General features: G+C 45.4%; 1 protein-coding gene across 6 annotated transcripts in view; it reads left to right on the forward strand.

Moving 5' to 3' along the window:
• Positions 1 to 16,325, forward strand: part of FGFR3 (fibroblast growth factor receptor 3) — a 56,033-nt gene that overhangs the window by 19,903 nt on the left and 19,805 nt on the right. For all 6 annotated transcript variants that reach the window (XM_066995584.1, XM_066995586.1, XM_066995587.1 and 3 more), the window contains exons 3-6: positions 450 to 713; positions 5,224 to 5,277; positions 11,227 to 11,396; positions 15,989 to 16,112. In XM_066995584.1, coding sequence (XP_066851685.1) covers positions 450 to 713; positions 5,224 to 5,277; positions 11,227 to 11,396; positions 15,989 to 16,112 — 612 coding nt within the window. The remainder of the gene's footprint in view (positions 1 to 449; positions 714 to 5,223; positions 5,278 to 11,226; positions 11,397 to 15,988; positions 16,113 to 16,325) is intronic.

Here is a 16,325-nt window from a genome sequence, read left to right on the forward strand (position 1 = left end):
GGTTAATCCCTATTCCTGCTCCTTGCTGAGTCCTACAGCACTTGTGGATAGTCTCATAGGAGTAGAGAAGTCAAGATCCAGAGACCAAACTATTCTTCTCACACACTTATTTCTGCCAGATCACTACCCACATGCAACGTTGTATGTTGCAATGACCCTGCAAAGAGATCTGTGCTGTATTTTGTGATGCACCTGGTGGAGTGTTCATGTTCTGGTCCCTACAGCATTGATCTACAGATCAGCCAGAGACCTGACTGTGTTGTGCAGAGCTGTGTTTCTGCATTACTGCCTGCTTGGGAGGGGTGCACAAGTTTCAACTCTGTCAAGACGGAGCTCTGGGTACATAGAAGCATCTGTAGGGCAAATAGAAGATAAATTTTGTTTTGACATGCTCTTTTTGTTTTCTGATACCCGCTTTTACTCATTTCCATGTCTTCTTCCCTTTGCAGAATACTTGAGGAGTGAGACCGCCTTTCTGGAAGAGTTGGTGTTTGGAAGTGGAGATACCATTGAACTTTCCTGCAACACCCAAGGCTCTTCTGTGTCAGTTTTCTGGTTTAAAGATGGTATTGGGATTGCACCTACCAACAGAACTCATATTGGACAAAAACTGTTGAAGATAATCAATGTGTCTTATGATGACTCGGGGCTCTACAGTTGCAAGCCAAGGCATTCCAATGAGGTCCTGGGAAACTTTACAGTCAGAGTTACAGGTACGTGCAGAAATACAGCTGTTTCACTTTTTTTTTTTTTTATATTTTTGCCCCTTCACATGTTCAGCGCAGCTGGTGCTTTGCAGTGTTTTGCCATACTTGGTAGTTCTTTACCTCCCCAGCAACTCCTGGTAGTAATTAGTCTAGCAAAACAAAAAAAACAATCAAAGAATGCTTGCGCGTCTGTACCAAGTGGTAAAACTTGATGTTAAGATAGAGAGAGACTTGGAAACGGTGCTGGTCAGATTAAACCTCAGATTCTTCTTAACACTCAAATAGATGCAATGCTACATGTGCCTTTGAAGTCTTTAGTGAATGAACTGTGGCTCAGGGAAGTTCAGTGACTTTTTCTACCTTATGTGGCAAATCAGTGGCAAAATTGGATGTCAAAGCTGGAGGTTCCTGAACACTGCATCCCTATTTTAGCTGATAAATGTCACTTCCCTCCACCCCACGTATCGCAAGTGACCAGTTTGTTTCAGAAGTAGCTTATCTGCAGACTGCATATCTAGAATATGTGCTTCATCAGAGGTACTTACTGCAAACCATGTATTGCAAGCAAGTGATGCATTAGCACAGCACATGCTGTCATTTGCTTGGCCATATTTTCCATGATGGGGACAGTAGGACAGAACAGCTACAAGCTGTCCAAGCTTGGATCACTCAACAGAGGGTGCCAGAAAAAAATGTTGTTCCCAGATAGCTAACAAACAACGTTAAGATCATCTTCATGATTTCACATTGCTGCACTGGTAGAAGGATATCTGTCACTGAGAGCTGATAAAAAGCCTCCTAATCACACAGACTAAAGGCCTGAATTTTCAGAAGAATTAACTCCTTGTGGATCTAAGGTTTTGAAAACTTCTCTTCCCCTGTGTGCTGTTGGAACCTTCTCAAGTATTCCCAACACAGTAGGTCCTTGCCTCCAAAAACTGAGTTCCCTCAAAAAGCAAGGGGCTCCATTTGAAAACCAAACACAGAGATGTCTGTGATAGCAAATCACATCCATTCCATAAAGGTCTTTCTCTTGCCAGAAATAGGATTTTGTGTAAGTGAGAGAATCAAACCATCGTGAGAATAAAAGCTCGTTTCAGCAAGCCTTCACCAACATCTGCTTTTCATTGAACGTTACTGGAGATTGCTGTGAATGCTTCAAGGTCATATCAATTAAATGGTTAAAGAAGTATTTGGCCCTTGAAAGGCTTTCTTTAACTAGGTAGGATTATTGGGACTATCCAAGGAACTGCAGGTTGTTAGAAATGTTACTCTCTTTTTTTAAGTGACATTAAAATGCTTTTGAGTTCAAGGGGCAGCAGGGAGGCAGAAGAGGGCAGCTGGTTACACATTCAAATGAAACAGCTGCCAGCCCCAAAAGTTTGTAAAGTGAGAAATTGTTTTAATAGTGGAAGGGCTGATAATCCTCTGCTTTTAGAAAGTTTAAGCCCCTGTGTTTTTCCTCTTCTCTAATAATAGCTAATAACAGCTTAAGAACAAGCGAGTAACCTGAACCTGCTTTCTGACAGCATTACGAGTCTTTGATTCTATTAGCCCACTGTCATTACCACCAAAGTGCTGGTAATGTGGGAGTCTCCATTTTAGTTGTCAGCAGCACTTGTTTCAAACTTTGAAGCCCTGCTCGGTGTGGCAATAGTGGCGCCTCTCATACGCTCAGATATTTCTTCATAATTGTTATTGATTGCTCAGTGTTCCGCTGCGGAGAGGAGATTGTTATCTGAGATCTGTGGTTTGCGTTCCCACTTCTTAAAGGTAACACCAGCGATTAGCTCAGATGTCTCGTTGGGTGTTTATGTGGATATCTGATGTACGGGGCTGGAGTTGTTCTCTTTGTTAAACTGGGTTAAATCCGTACTAATGAACTGGAATTGCTCTGATCTGTACCCGTAAGTGAGCAAAGGAGGCTGGCTTGACAAGATGTAATACTCAAAGCAGCTGATAGACACCTAAGTCCCTTTTTGAGAGCTGCTTCCAGATCCTATCAGGATTTTCTGGTTTGGGACCTTGAGTTCTGAGTTCACAGCAAACCAGCTCTTCTGCTGCAACTTTGGGTGCCCAGTGAGATGGCTGATGCTGAAGGTAGAGCAAGGAGATGCTGGAGCTGGCATTTCAGGGCTTTTCCAGGTGGGCACGCTGTGTGGCCGTGCTGGCAGGACACACTTCTGTCCCTGCAGACCCTTCTGGGGGGTGTTCAGTTGGCGGGTACAAACCAAGGTGGTTATTGCACAGAGCTGGTGGCAGCATTAGGAAGCATCAGGTACCTGAGAAGGGAGAAGCTGCTACTCTAAACTGAAAACCAGTCTGATTAGTAACAGGCTTTGGTTTATTTAAAATGCCTCCAATGACAGACATGGGCTTGATTGCTTTACTAGTTCACCAGAAGAAATGTACTGCCCTCTTAAAGCACGAGCACTTGATGTGAATCACAACTGAAGAGTGCATGCCCAAACTGATCTCCAGGCCTGTTGGCAGAAGCTCTGCTTCTGCAGCCATTTCATGCACGCCCTTTGGATTTAGTGGCCGAGCAGCACCCCTGGGATGAGCAGCACGGGCTGCAGGCTGGTATCAGCAAAAAGAACTTTCAAAGTACTCAACACCAAGCTTCTCAAGCCGAGTGACTAAAACTGTTAAGCCCTTCCTGCTCATAAAGAAAGCCCTTTTAGAATAGCATCTAACCGTTTTTGCTGATGCCAGTAGGTGTTGTCTTATGGAAAGGATTACAGGTTTAGTGAATGATTAACAAATAGCTGACACATTTTTGGTCATTTTTTGAAGGTGGTTTTTTAGTAATCTGAACAGAAGCGTAACTCTGAGCATGGGATAGTCTTAAAACCCAAGCTGCAGAGCTCTCATATGAAACACAAGCAAGGTCAAAAGCTCTCCCTCGATCTTGTGCAAACATTTTGAATTGGTTTAAAAATTGATTCTGCTGCTCTGGTCACGATTGGTTCATTTGAAACCAGAAGTAAACTGCAATCACGTGTTAATATACAGGTAACCGAATCTCAGAGTGTGGGGCTGAGAATGTACTCGTTCATCTGTCGATGCTGGTGGGTATTTGGCAAGGTTTCTGCCTTCACCAGGACTTGAGTAAACCTGCTGGTTCTGCTGAAACACCTAAAGAGGCACTTGACTTTCAGCAAGCCCCGTGGCATTTCCCTGGATCTGCTGCCAGCAGGACCTTAGCCGTGGATCTGCAGTTAGATACGTGCTTCACATCTGCCCTGAGTCCATGCCAAAGAGAGGGTGCAAAGCACGATGCGCGACTGCAGGCTGGTGCAGGGAGCTGGTTCCTGGGTTACTTGCTGCTATGTGCAGTGAGTATCTTTGGAAGTTCCTTCCAGATTCTGCAGAGAAGTGATGTTTGTTATTACCTTTCCTGTCCCTTTTGGTTTTTACCTCCGAGCTTTTTGTCGCTGGGCCGGTTAGAGAATGGCAGAAAAATCAAGTGCATCTTGATAGGAAGGAGTCTTGGTCTGAATCGGTATTTTGCTTTTCTGGCCACATGTCGTACATTCATAGTTTCCTGTTTTCTTGTGCTTCGTGCCAAGTGCTTTTACCTCTGTCTCAGAATATAAAGGCTGCTGCATTGTTAGCATTTTGCCTTTCTTTTAAAAAATAAATTCCTGGAGATTATATAAAGTCGGAGACACTAAATCTTCCAGACACTGAATTGTACTAAATTGTGTAAAACTAAATCAAGCACTAAGCTGCTATTTTATCATGGGATTTACATTTACAGTAGTTGTTCAGGGGCATGGAGGGGGTTGGAGGCTTCATTGTGGACAGCTTGGAGAAGGTGAGATGTTAGACCACATCAAGAGAATGGGTACAGGAAGCTTTAGAGAGATACTGATGGAAAATTCCCACCTGTTAACCTGTATTCAGTTACAGCCTTGAGGTGCCTCTGTAGAAGGAATATAACTGAAGGCAGCTGGGTCAAGGAGTAGCCAGCAAAATATCTATCTGGAGAGAGCTTTGATTACAGGGGGAAGTTTTAAAAGCCTTGGTCTGAGTAGTTTAGCAAGGAATTAACACAGGGAGATATAGCAGGGATATGCTGAGCTAAAAGAACAGTACAGAGAAAGTGAATTAGAAATGCTGACCTGTCGTTCTGAGACTTGGTGAAATAAAAAGTCTTCAGAGTGAACGCTGGGGAAAAAAAAAAAAGCGGGGAGAGCTTGTTCTGCAAAAATAAATCTCCCCTTTTGGAATTGCTTTTGTATTTAGGAGGAGAGAGCCCTTTGCACATGGAGCAGTAGTTGGCACTGGAGCCCTGCTCTCCAGTGGCAGAGCACTGGCAAATTCATGCCCCCCTCTCCTAGTTTGGAAAGCTCCTGGCTGGTCATCCCAGGCTGGTGGAGGTACAGGGGAGGGAGACACATCACTCAGGTGTCCTCCCTCACTAGAGGACTGGCACCAGCAGCCTCATCCAATGCAGTATCCCCATGTGCCATCTTTTTTCTGCTTCATTTCTTTCCTCTTCTCTTCCTAGATTCGCCATCATCAGGTGATGATGAAGATGACGATGATGAGTCAGAAGATACAGGTAATTTGTTTTTATGAGATACAGAGATCTTTCCTTTAAAAGAGATGTGGCTGCCATGTGGAGTAGCTCACCTGGATATATGCCTAGACTGACGGCAGCTCTTTGTCACGTTGAAATTGGTGTCCTTCAGACAGGGGTGCAAACTCTTTGGACCAGGCAGCAGAAATTTAGAAATAGATGCCAGAGTGGTAGAGCTGCTCCAGTATCTTACTGATATTTGATTTTTTCAGATGCTTGATTCTGTGAGTTTGACTTGACAAACTCTAGCTATAAATTCTCCTTGCATGTAAAATCCATCCAAGCCCTCTCTGTCATTGCTTTTTTCACTGTGCTGAAGTTACACCTTGCAGTTACACATCGCAAACCTTAGCCTGCTTTATTTTTAGCAGGTTTAATTCTGGTCCTTACAAGCATCTTGGCTGGAGGCAGAGGCAGCTTGGAGAATAAAATTCATGCTAGCCAAGCGCCAAATTTACTGCTGCCGTAAGCAGGAGCAACCCCTTTGGCTTTCCTGGCTTTTTCTTTAACTCGCATGGGGAAGGGAGCCCCAGAACAGAGCCTCAGTGCTTTTTACACTGAGTCTCTTTCAATCCCAGTGCTTGTTTCTTTAAGTGCAATATCATTAATCAGGATCATTACATGCTTCATAGGCGTTAGTGTTGTGTTTTATTATGCTCTTTATATTTCTGCAAAGAGAGCTGCCTGTGCATATGTGTTTTTAATAAATAAATGTCTTGCATTTGAACTCCAAATCAGCTATGTACGTTGGCAGAAGTTCAACATGACTGGAAAATTTCTTCTGCCCATAGCGTTGGAGGACTCTTTAAAACAGGTCTCCCACTGTAATAAATTTGTGCCGCTGTGTCGTGCAGTATGTGGACAGTAATTGTGAGGTACGGTGCCAGGCAACCCATCGGCAGCAGTTAGTGGTTTTCTGATAGCTTCTAATTACGGGCTGGATCCCGCATGTTGAAGAGCACCTTTGCAGAGGTGCTCAGCGCTCCCGATGCCTGTTGAAGCCTGCTGGAGACATGGGAAGGGTCAGTTTTGGTCAGGGTTTGCTCTTGCTACAGAGCAACTTCTGATGAGCACAATTAATCGCTCTGTGCTTTTTTTAATGTGGTTTGTAGTAAACTTCATCTCTTAGCAACAGGTATCACAAAACACGGGCTGTTTTATGGTACAGAAAGACACGTTTTTCTTCACAGAGAGGGAAAACACACGTTTTGCCGCATGTATTTATAGCCTGTATTCTGGGTCTTCTTGACTTCAAGGCTGTCTCTTTTTTTAGACCCGAAGGTAACCACTGGCTTTGCTTAAAGGTCTTGCTATAAAAAGTTGGATTCTCTTTTGCTTTAAAAACAGTTGATTAGCTTCAAGTGCCAGAGCGATGAAGCCTCATGGTGTGCAGTGACATGAATGTACTTTATGTTGCTTTGTTTAATGTCAGACCCCCCAAGTTAACATTGGCAGATCTTCTGTTGAGTGTGGGGAGCTGTGTGTTAACCCCAGCAGCACCACCACTGGGACATCTCACTGGGGACAGGGGCTGCTCAACCATCCCAAGCAGGATGCGTGGGTATAGCTGGTGCCATGTCCTGTGGACTGCTCAAATGCCCGTGTCCTCCATTTCTTGTGGCAAAAAGTACCCTAATGAGGTGTGCGAGCCATTGCCTGGCCATCAGACATACCCACAGTCAGGAGTTAGAGCACTGAGAGCAATAAACATGCCTCTCACGCAAAAGCAAAATACAACCAAGAGTTATTCTTATGCAGAGGGAGATAATGTGTCCAGGACTGTCTTACTGCATGTTGCCACGTTTTGCACATCACTGAGTAATAATTTTTCCAGGCCCCTTGTGATGCTATGTGAATTTTCTGGCTTGCTTGTGTTGTTCAAGAGTTTTTAAGCCTCATATTTACAGAGAGGGACTTGGAGAGACAACAGTAGTAGTGGTATGAGTTTGAAGCCAATCTCATTAATTTTGGAGATTTCACCCAAGATCGTTGAAATCCAAGCTGGAAATATCAAAGCTGGGGGATGAGAAGAAGTTTCACCTAGCAGAAACGAAGTATTTGGCCCAGAAGCCCTTGGAGAGCGTGGAGACAGCATCCCTTAGAGATGGGTGGCCAAAGAGAAGAAAGAGGAACCTCAGCAACTTCAAATCATCATCCCATTTGTTGCAGCCTTGTCACGAACTGCGATCCGCCTTTGCAAAAAGAGGCTTTCCAGTACCTCTGTTCTCTACAGCTGTTTTTCCTGGCCCCGGAACAAAAACCAAACTCCCTTTTCACACAGTGCTCTTCTGCCCCAGTGCTCCCTACTCCTCTGTATCTGTTTGTTTGGAGCCCCTGCTGCGTAGCCCCAGCACCTTCAAAGAGCCCCTATAATCTCCAATTAAATCTGGCTGTGTACTCGGAGGTGTCAGCTGGGGAAATTACACAATTAGAGTTGATTCTGTCTGCTGCAGAATTTTATGGCAGCTCCTAATTGCTAAATGAGCGCTCGGCTGTATTAATTATTCCAAGTATCGCTCTCAGTTTTTTAATTGGTCATTCCAGGCGGATGGGTGGCCGGTGTCTTTGACAAACAAAACGGATGGTCGGGCTTAGTGCTTGATGATGGGAAAGGGCCGGCAACAATGTTTGCGGATCCCTTTTTTCACACCTGCACATGCAGAATCATTGCTGGTAATTAATTTAGAGAGAGTGGCTCTGAATTTATTTTTTTTTGCTGTCTTTCATCCTTCCTCACTCCCAAAACTCTCTGGTGCTTTGCAAGCTTTGTGTGAACAGAAGATTTGAGCAAAAAATTTCACCCCCTTTAAAAAGTGGTAATGAAAGGACTCAGAGGGCACAGTAAACCAAAAGCGCTGATGTTTTTGTTCGCCACTCCTGAGCGTGAGAACAAAGGCACCATTTTGAATGCACAGACACTTTTTTTCCAGTTCCAGTTCGCTGTGCGTGATGCCCTGGTTGTTGGATGCTTGGCATGTTAGCCCAGGGTGCCAAGCCCCGAGTCGCACGGGAGAGCACCCAAACGGAGGGGATGCACTCAGGGAAGAAGCCTTTTCTAACAGCAGGAGGGAGGAGCGCTTCCTGCTTTTGCTCCATATGGAGGATATCCCCAGATTCTCAGGAAAACAAGCAGCAGGTTATAGAGCTGCCCTTCTCTGCAGCGACACGTGGGGACTTTTCTGGCCTCTCCCTGAGCCCTCTCCTCAGTCCCAGGAAAAGTGTGTGAAGTCCTCAGGAAGTCCGGGTGTGTGAGACATGCAGTTCTTGGCTGTTTTTCTAAGATATTGGAAAGTGAATGGCTGCTCCCGTTTAGCCCATGTTATCATGCAGTATTTGAGGCCCACCCCAGATGTGCAGTTTGTTCACAGCAAGCTTTGCTGCGCCTGGAATTTTGCAGGAGCAGTTGCGTGGACTCCTTTTGCTTTCGTTTCTGCCAGCTGCACACCTCTCTGGTGTGAGCCCAGCAAGAAAAGATCTTTAAACAGTTTTGTTTTTTAAAAGATGCCTAGGTGTACATGCCACGGTTGAACACCACATTCCTCTGATACATGGAGCTGACTGACAGGAGTCGCAGCATGTTGTGCAAGGCATTTTGAGGGCAGATGCAAGCCCTTAATGTTCATTTTTGCCCCCTGGAAAGGCTGTGACACTACTGAGGCACCTGTGTCCAGCCATCCAGCTGCAGAGGTGTGAAAGCGTGAGATGCAGCAGCAACGCACCCAGACGCCAAAGGGAAACCAGGCCACGTGGAGTGTGTTAGCAGGTGCTAAAATGGTGCATGCTTTAGCTGAGCCATATGAGCCTGCCTGCAAAGTCTCTGGGGCTGAAATGCCATGAATTGAAGAGCCCTTGAGCCCTTTGAGCTGCGGAGGTGGGTTGCACGGCAGTGAGCTTTGCCACCAAACATCTATGGGATTCATCCGAGCAGAAGCAGCCCCCTCTGTGACCCCTCCCCAAGGGCTGTCAAAAAAAATCCCCTCTTCGTGCGGGTGGATCCAAGGCAATATTTTGCTCTGTGTTTGCTGTAATTGTCCTTGTAATACTTGCAGGGCAGGGGGGAATCCGCTGGAAGGGCTGGGTGTTGGTGCTTGCCAGCATCCTCTCGGCTCTTCTCTAAACCCAGGCTTATGTTACGAGAAATGAGGGAAATCCCGGTTCTGCAGAAGCAAACAGGCGAATGCCCGCTTGGTTCCCACCTGCCTGGGATGTGTCATTAAAACTGAATATTGAATTTCCAGCTGGGAAGAGAGGAGGCCACTCCTAATTGGAGGCAGACGATGTAAAACTCTCCGTCGGGCCTGCTTCGTTGTGCTAGGCCTGCCTGGTTGTGCTTATCAAATGCCTTCAAAACCCGTAATCCTCGCGCACCCCTGGGAATACAGAGTGCTGTGACGTGTTTCTGTCTGAGCAATGTTTGTGTTGCACTTTTGTGTCTGGTCTGTGGTTTTTAAAGCAAGGTGGGGTCACCACTGCCCTACCTGGAGCAGGTAGGAACCAGACGTGTCAGGGCCGACTGCGCTGGTGAACGCTGGAGAGAGGGAACAGCTCGGGTGCAGCTCCGAGAGGCTTGAAAGGAGAGGGAGAACCTTGTACACCCTTGTAATGAAGAGGAAGGGGCTACAGAGGCATCACTGAGGTGGAGCTGTGATCCTGAGTGGTGTTTCTGAGCCTCTCATCCCTGGATCTGCTCAAGGCCCGGCTGGATGGGGCTTTAGGCAACTTGGTCTGGTGGAAGGTGTCCCTGCCCATGGCAGAGAGTTGGAACTGGATGCACTTTACTGTCCCTTCCAACCCAAACCATTCTGTGATTCTGTGATCTTCACCACTGCGGGAGAGGCTGGCAGCGATGCTCTCCCAGCAGCTTTGGTGGCCGCCATGTTTTCCAAGACAGGTCTTTCAGGACCAGCACCTTCGGTTTGTCTTGGCCAGAAGCACGCAGGGCTCTGCAGCCAGTGGGTTTGGGTACTCTGTGTTGGTGGGTGCTTCCTTCCCATGCACTGGTTACACTCCTTGGCCTCCTCTTTGCTATTTTCCTAAGCACACACTGTGTGCCCCCATCTCCCTTCGGCCTCGGTGCAGGGCATGGAGCTGGTAGGGCAAGCAGCCTGAGTGCAGCTCTGCAGTGTTTCCTTAAGCAGAAATGAAAGCTTGGGAGGCTTGTTTTTAGAACTTTCTCTTTCTTTCTTTCCAGAATAATAAGTTTGCTGCCGCTGCTGCCTTAATTTGGAGTTAATATGTAATGTTTGTAACGATGCCAAGAAACATTGCTGTACTCAAGGCAGATTATAAAAAGTATCTCATGCTAACACTGGTATTTTAAAACTTATCCCTGTTCAAAGGTAACATGAATCTTTAAAACTAAAATCACTTGAACTTTAAGAACATAAACATGATAAACCAGTTTGGCACTGTCTTTTTTTCCTTTCCTTCCCTTAAGGAGGCTGCACTATGTTTGTGCTCACTGAGGAGCAAAATTTTCCAAAGCACTCAGCTAATACTTTTTCTCTGCTCCCTTGCTGGCCCATCAGCATTTTTTTACAGTTCCAACATCTTTCTGCTGTTCATGCTTCCTGACTACTATTGTCCCAAAGGTACATCTGTATCTTTTTACACACTGAGGCCAAACCCTCATCCTGATCTGGGATAGCTCTCCCCGCTGATTTAAGAGCAGCTACTCTAGACTTACACCGGCATTACCAAGACAAGAACCTGGTCATGAACTTTTCATCACAAACCTAAAATGCAAACGCCCTGTCTACGTCTATAAGAGTCATTTAGCTGGAAAGCATTTCTGTGTCATTTATCTTAACTGCAGCAGGTAGCAATTTAACTGTCACTCCGCACATGCCAAAGCCTCCTCAAATGCATCTGCTCACCAGCTGATATCCTCCACAGCAGAAACGGGCCTGTTCAGCTTGTTCTTTTTCTCAGGTGTCCCCTTCTGGACCCGGCCAGATAAGATGGAGAAGAAGCTGCTGGCAGTTCCCGCCGCCAACACCGTTCGCTTCCGATGTCCGGCGGGTGGCAACCCAACTCCCTCCATCTACTGGCTGAAGAACGGCAAAGAGTTCAAGGGAGAGCATAGGATTGGGGGCATCAAGGTAAGGCCTCGGTTTGGATCTGTGGCTTTGTCAAGTTTTCTACTGACTGGAGGAAATTGTATTTCACTGTAATTAACGTCGGTACATGTAAGAGCATGGTCCCAGCTTCATAGGAATGGGGATGTTTCTGGCAGTCCAAGCAATTGCTCGACACCAAAGTGTTAGATAGGGCTGCTGTCCATCGGGTTTCAGGGCTTAATTCCCTCTGAGTTTGTCTATATTGGCCATTCAGGGCTTAGGTAGAAAAGAGGCTGAGTTTATGGGTGCGTTGTGGACAGCAATGAGAAAGTAATAATACTCCTAACTTCTGGAGATCAGCCCAGTGCATTCAGATGTGCATGACCAAGCCATAGCTACTCCCAGCTTTCAAGGAAAAATGACTCTGTGTTGTTTGAAGGTGTGGGAAGGTCCTCACCAAAGAGCTGGACTGCTGTGTTGGTGGTCATTAACATTCTTGTGGTATAAATCATTGACCCTTGGTCAAGTGTTGGATTACCCTGTTTCGAGAGTAATAGCATCTGCTCCTTGGCTTCTTCCTTCTCTCTCTTCCCTTTTTACCATAAGGTGTTCTGAAAAATGTTCTTGCTCAAGTGTGTTCTGGAAAATGTTCTTGCTCAAGTGGACACCAAAAGTGCACTCAAATGACCAAATTATCTAGAAGTTTCTGTGCTACTGTACATGACAAATGGGAGGACTTTAACAAGAAAATCTGCTGCTCTGATTTTGTTGTTGTTGTTGTTGTTGTTCCTTTGTCCCCTTGAGGTCACGATCAAACATATCTGGGGAGCATAAAGCTGGCAGTAGCTGGTTAGAACAATACTAGAGCAGCAGGAAGGACTCCTGAGCAGGCATTTTCAGCCTGCACTCTGCCAGCCCTGGCGTCCCCCTGGGCTGCTGGTGAGGAAAGAAGGTGGTTTTTCAAAAGACACCTTCATCAGTACCTTAAATAGCTCTGTGCTGATGCCTACCACATCTGTAATGCTGTGAAAGGGGGCTAGGCATGCGGAGCGTGCAGGGCTCCAGAAACCAGAAAAGGATTTGAAAAAGTCTTCCCTCCCCGCTGCTTTTGGGCTGTTGCTTTCCTGTTAGCTCAGGCCTGTTCCTGAAAGAGCCTATTGTGGTTGTTTCAGAGAAGCCTTTGAAGGTCCCTCCTCAGCCCTGTCCCCGTTCCAGCCTGGATGAGGCTGAGGACACACTTGCTTTTAGATCTGAAAATTTAAGGAGAGAAAAGACTCCTGTCTGTAAACAGTCTTACAGCAGATAACAAAGCACAAGCATCTTTTACTAATTGCACGCTGTAAGGATCATCATGAAATGTTTTCAGGCTTGCGTGCGCTGTTTGAACTGCTTTTTACAAGACTATGTGACATCAGCTGCACTAAATTATGCTTGCAGAATAAAATCTAAAGCTGAAAGCAATTCCCCTACCCACTTCCCGGTGGTTTTAATCTATCCTTGAGTTTAAATTGACACATTTCATCCTCTGCAACACAGTAGTGAGTCTTTGGCATCGCTGTGCTTTGTTTCTCTAGGGGCACCTTCCAGCAACAAGCCAATGCTTAAAGTGCTGTTGAAGGCAACGTCAGGCCAATTACAGCAAGATTGGTTTAAACTCTCTGTCTGTCTAGGTATAGTTCTTTGTCCCTTTCCTGATATAAAGACATCTTTCTCTCTCTGTAATTTTCCTTCTCTTATTTGCTCGCTTTTGCTCTTGAGCCATAGTTAGATGTAAGTAGTCTAATGTAAATCTCATCCAATATAAATAATACTGATAGATATCAACCAAGATTTGAACCAGAAAAATAAATCAAAAACCTTTTCACTATTTCATGTATTTAAGATTTAAATTCCCTGTTACAACTTAGCTTCATAACAGGATTAGGCAGCTTGAAAAGAATGGGCAAGATCCAGATCTGGCAGAGTTTGGTTGGCTTGCTTCATCTCAAGATCTGGTCTTAACCCAGAAATCTTTGAGCTGGGAATTTTCTCATTTGTTCTCAGTGTGCGGAAGAGTTTAAACATTGATTGTGAAAGGACTGTGGTCAGCAGATGAAAGCTGACCACTGTTCCACTTCTGCCTCTCACAAATGGCATTTAGATCCTGTGTGATTGTCAGAGCCCTTTGTAAAGTCTGCAAGAGAGAAGGGCAGGCTAAAGAGAAGGCCCAGGCTAAACTGATCTTCTTACAGTTCATCCTTAAGTGGTAGAGAGAAGAAATTCATATGACTTATCATATGAAATTTCCCAAAGAGCATTAATGGTTAAATCCGTGTTGGAATCCCTAATATCGTAAGCCTGTGTGTGTTAAATGACCCTAGAAGGGAAGATCGAGGGGGAGGGGAGATAGGGGATTATCCCTTCCCCAGACCATTGCACATACCAGTCTGGCAAACACCGACTGAGTTTCCAAGTGTGTCTGCAAATGTTTGTTTCACAAGAAGCCAAGAATGACAACACCAAATAAACCAGAGGGACTTCCAGTATCTCACTGACTTGATTAATGTCTGCACTAAGTCACTTCTTATTTCTAGTGTTTTATCAAGTACAGCAATTATCCTAACTTGGGAACATCCCTTTTTATTATCCTTTAAGTTTAGACCCAGTCTCAACCTAAAAAAAAAAAGTCCTGTTGCTTCTAGAAAAGTTCCCAAACAAGTTTTCCCCAAGTTTATGCCCACAGTTCCACAGTATCATGTCTTTGTTCAGGGTCCAAAGTCCCTGTCACAAACCCAATGAAGAGACATTCCTTGAAAGTAAATACAAGACATGCTAAGTAAAATACCTAATTTGGACCTGATTTTATAATACAGTTCAGACTAGGGAGTTGATCGGGTGTCTGGAGTCCCATTTCCTTGGAGTAGCTCCTTGGGGTTCCACGGGCAAATACTTTGCAGTGCTGAAGAGTGGATTAAAAGAAGTCTTTAAACAAAACTACGAGACAAGCCAGTATGGAAATGAGCCACTGAGCAGCCACAAATTTGCATTCAAACTTCCTTGACAGTCTGGTATGTTCAGATGTGAACCCAGGGTTCAGGCCCTCAGCTCTCACCGCTCCTGTTACCCTGTAATTGCAGCGCTGTTGAAGAGCTGCACCAAGTGGGTTGTTGCGTTACAAAAGGTGAGCTGTTGGCTCTGCACTGAGCTCCATCTGTGCCCTGGGTGGGCAACGAGCACAGTCAGACCTGACCAGACATCGGCAGCAACCGAGACCGCTTTGCAGGCTGTTTAAAACAGCCACGGCCTCCTGAAATGAAAGGAAATCACAACGTCTGAGAAGTGGGGTGCTCAGCACTGCTATCCCAGGGATGTACAAAGTAGGGGGCTTTGTCAGATGGCTTTTGCTTGCTTGGGTTGAAACTAAGCAAGTTGTTTAAGCTGTCTGGTCCTATGGCTTCAAACCTTCTCTTTCCAAAATTCTGGCTTTAATTGCGACTTGGCCCTTTAAAGGAAAGCATGTGGATGCAATTTATGTGTAGCAAAAGAGGTTAAATGACTTCATATTGGAGTTCACCTGCTGCAGCAAGAAACCTCCAGGAGCAATTACACCCTTGTTTTTTCCATCAGCCCTTGACATTCTCTAGCACAGCATTATTGTAATCTCCTGCTTCTGTGTCCTTGGAGTCACCTTCACCATGTTTAATAAAGTTAAATGTGCTGCTCTGGGCAGCAGAAGGCATCAAACGAATATCCAGAGATTTGCAGAGCTTTTATATGCTATGCATCCTGAAGTCATCTTTGTGTTGGTTGCTTTCTGTATTAATTCAAGATTTACTTCCCATATCCGTTATTTCCTTTGTACTCATTAGAAACAAACGTTCCAGGGGGAGTGCAGGGCAGCGGGTCAGGCTGGAGACATGGGTAGTGCTTTACCTTTTGCTACTGCACAACCAATAGCTCTGGATATAAGCCCCATCCAGGAAAATAAGTAGCATGAGGCTTAGGGCAGAAAGAGGAGGGCTGACCAAGCATCCTAGGACCGGACTTGAGGTTGGGCATGTTTTCTCATCTGTTCTTGACAGAAAATTTAGGGGGCCAACTCAGTTGTAGATAACCATTTCTGTTCAGACAGATGCCATGCCATGTTGTTCCCATAGCATAGTTGTTCAAAATACCTTATAGATGGGATAAGAAGTATAATCTGTATTGTTTCTAGTTATCTTTACGTGTTATATGTAGCAGTTGGTAAAGATCTGCAGACAAGAGTGCAATGTTTTGGGCTGACGGTCTGTGGACCAGAGTGGTCTCACAAAGGGGACAAGTGGATTGGAGCTACCTTAGCTGATGTCTTCTAAACTCATTATTCTAATGAGAGGCACCATAATCAGTGCAACTGTCAGCTGATTTCATACGTGGAAGCATCTACAGGTCCCCATTACAATCTCAGTGTGGCACTGTTTATGCACTGGTCTTAATTCCTCTTCAAATTAAGTCTTTAATGACCCTTGAAATGGGTGCTTGTGATGTTCAGGCCAGCTCTGGGGGCTGTTCATGCTGGCCGAGTGTGTAGAAGGTCCCTGACTGTTCACTGATTTGAAGGCTCTGGTGACGACAGTGCTTGACCATGGGCTTGATGGTTTCATTTCTTCTTCTAGTTGCGACACCAGCAGTGGAGCCTGGTGATGGAGAGTGTTGTACCGTCGGATCGAGGAAACTACACTTGTGTTGTGGAGAACAAATACGGCAATATTAGGCACACGTACCAGCTTGATGTATTAGGTGAGATTTCCCTGTTTTCCCTCAACAACTAATCTGTGGTGATGTTGAACAGGCACATGACGGGATACAGGAAGCAGGAGCTTGGTTTCTTTCACAAATGGCTGAATCATGCATCTTCTGAAGCCAAGAGGAAGCCTCCTTTTGACCAGCACTTCAGCCTCGGATCTGCGATCAATAAATTACCTAGCTGGTCTAGAGAGGAGCCAGAGAAGG

Source organism: Anser cygnoides, chromosome 4 (assembly GCF_040182565.1).
Source record: "Anser cygnoides isolate HZ-2024a breed goose chromosome 4, Taihu_goose_T2T_genome, whole genome shotgun sequence".
Taxonomy (NCBI): Eukaryota; Metazoa; Chordata; class Aves; order Anseriformes; family Anatidae; genus Anser; species Anser cygnoides.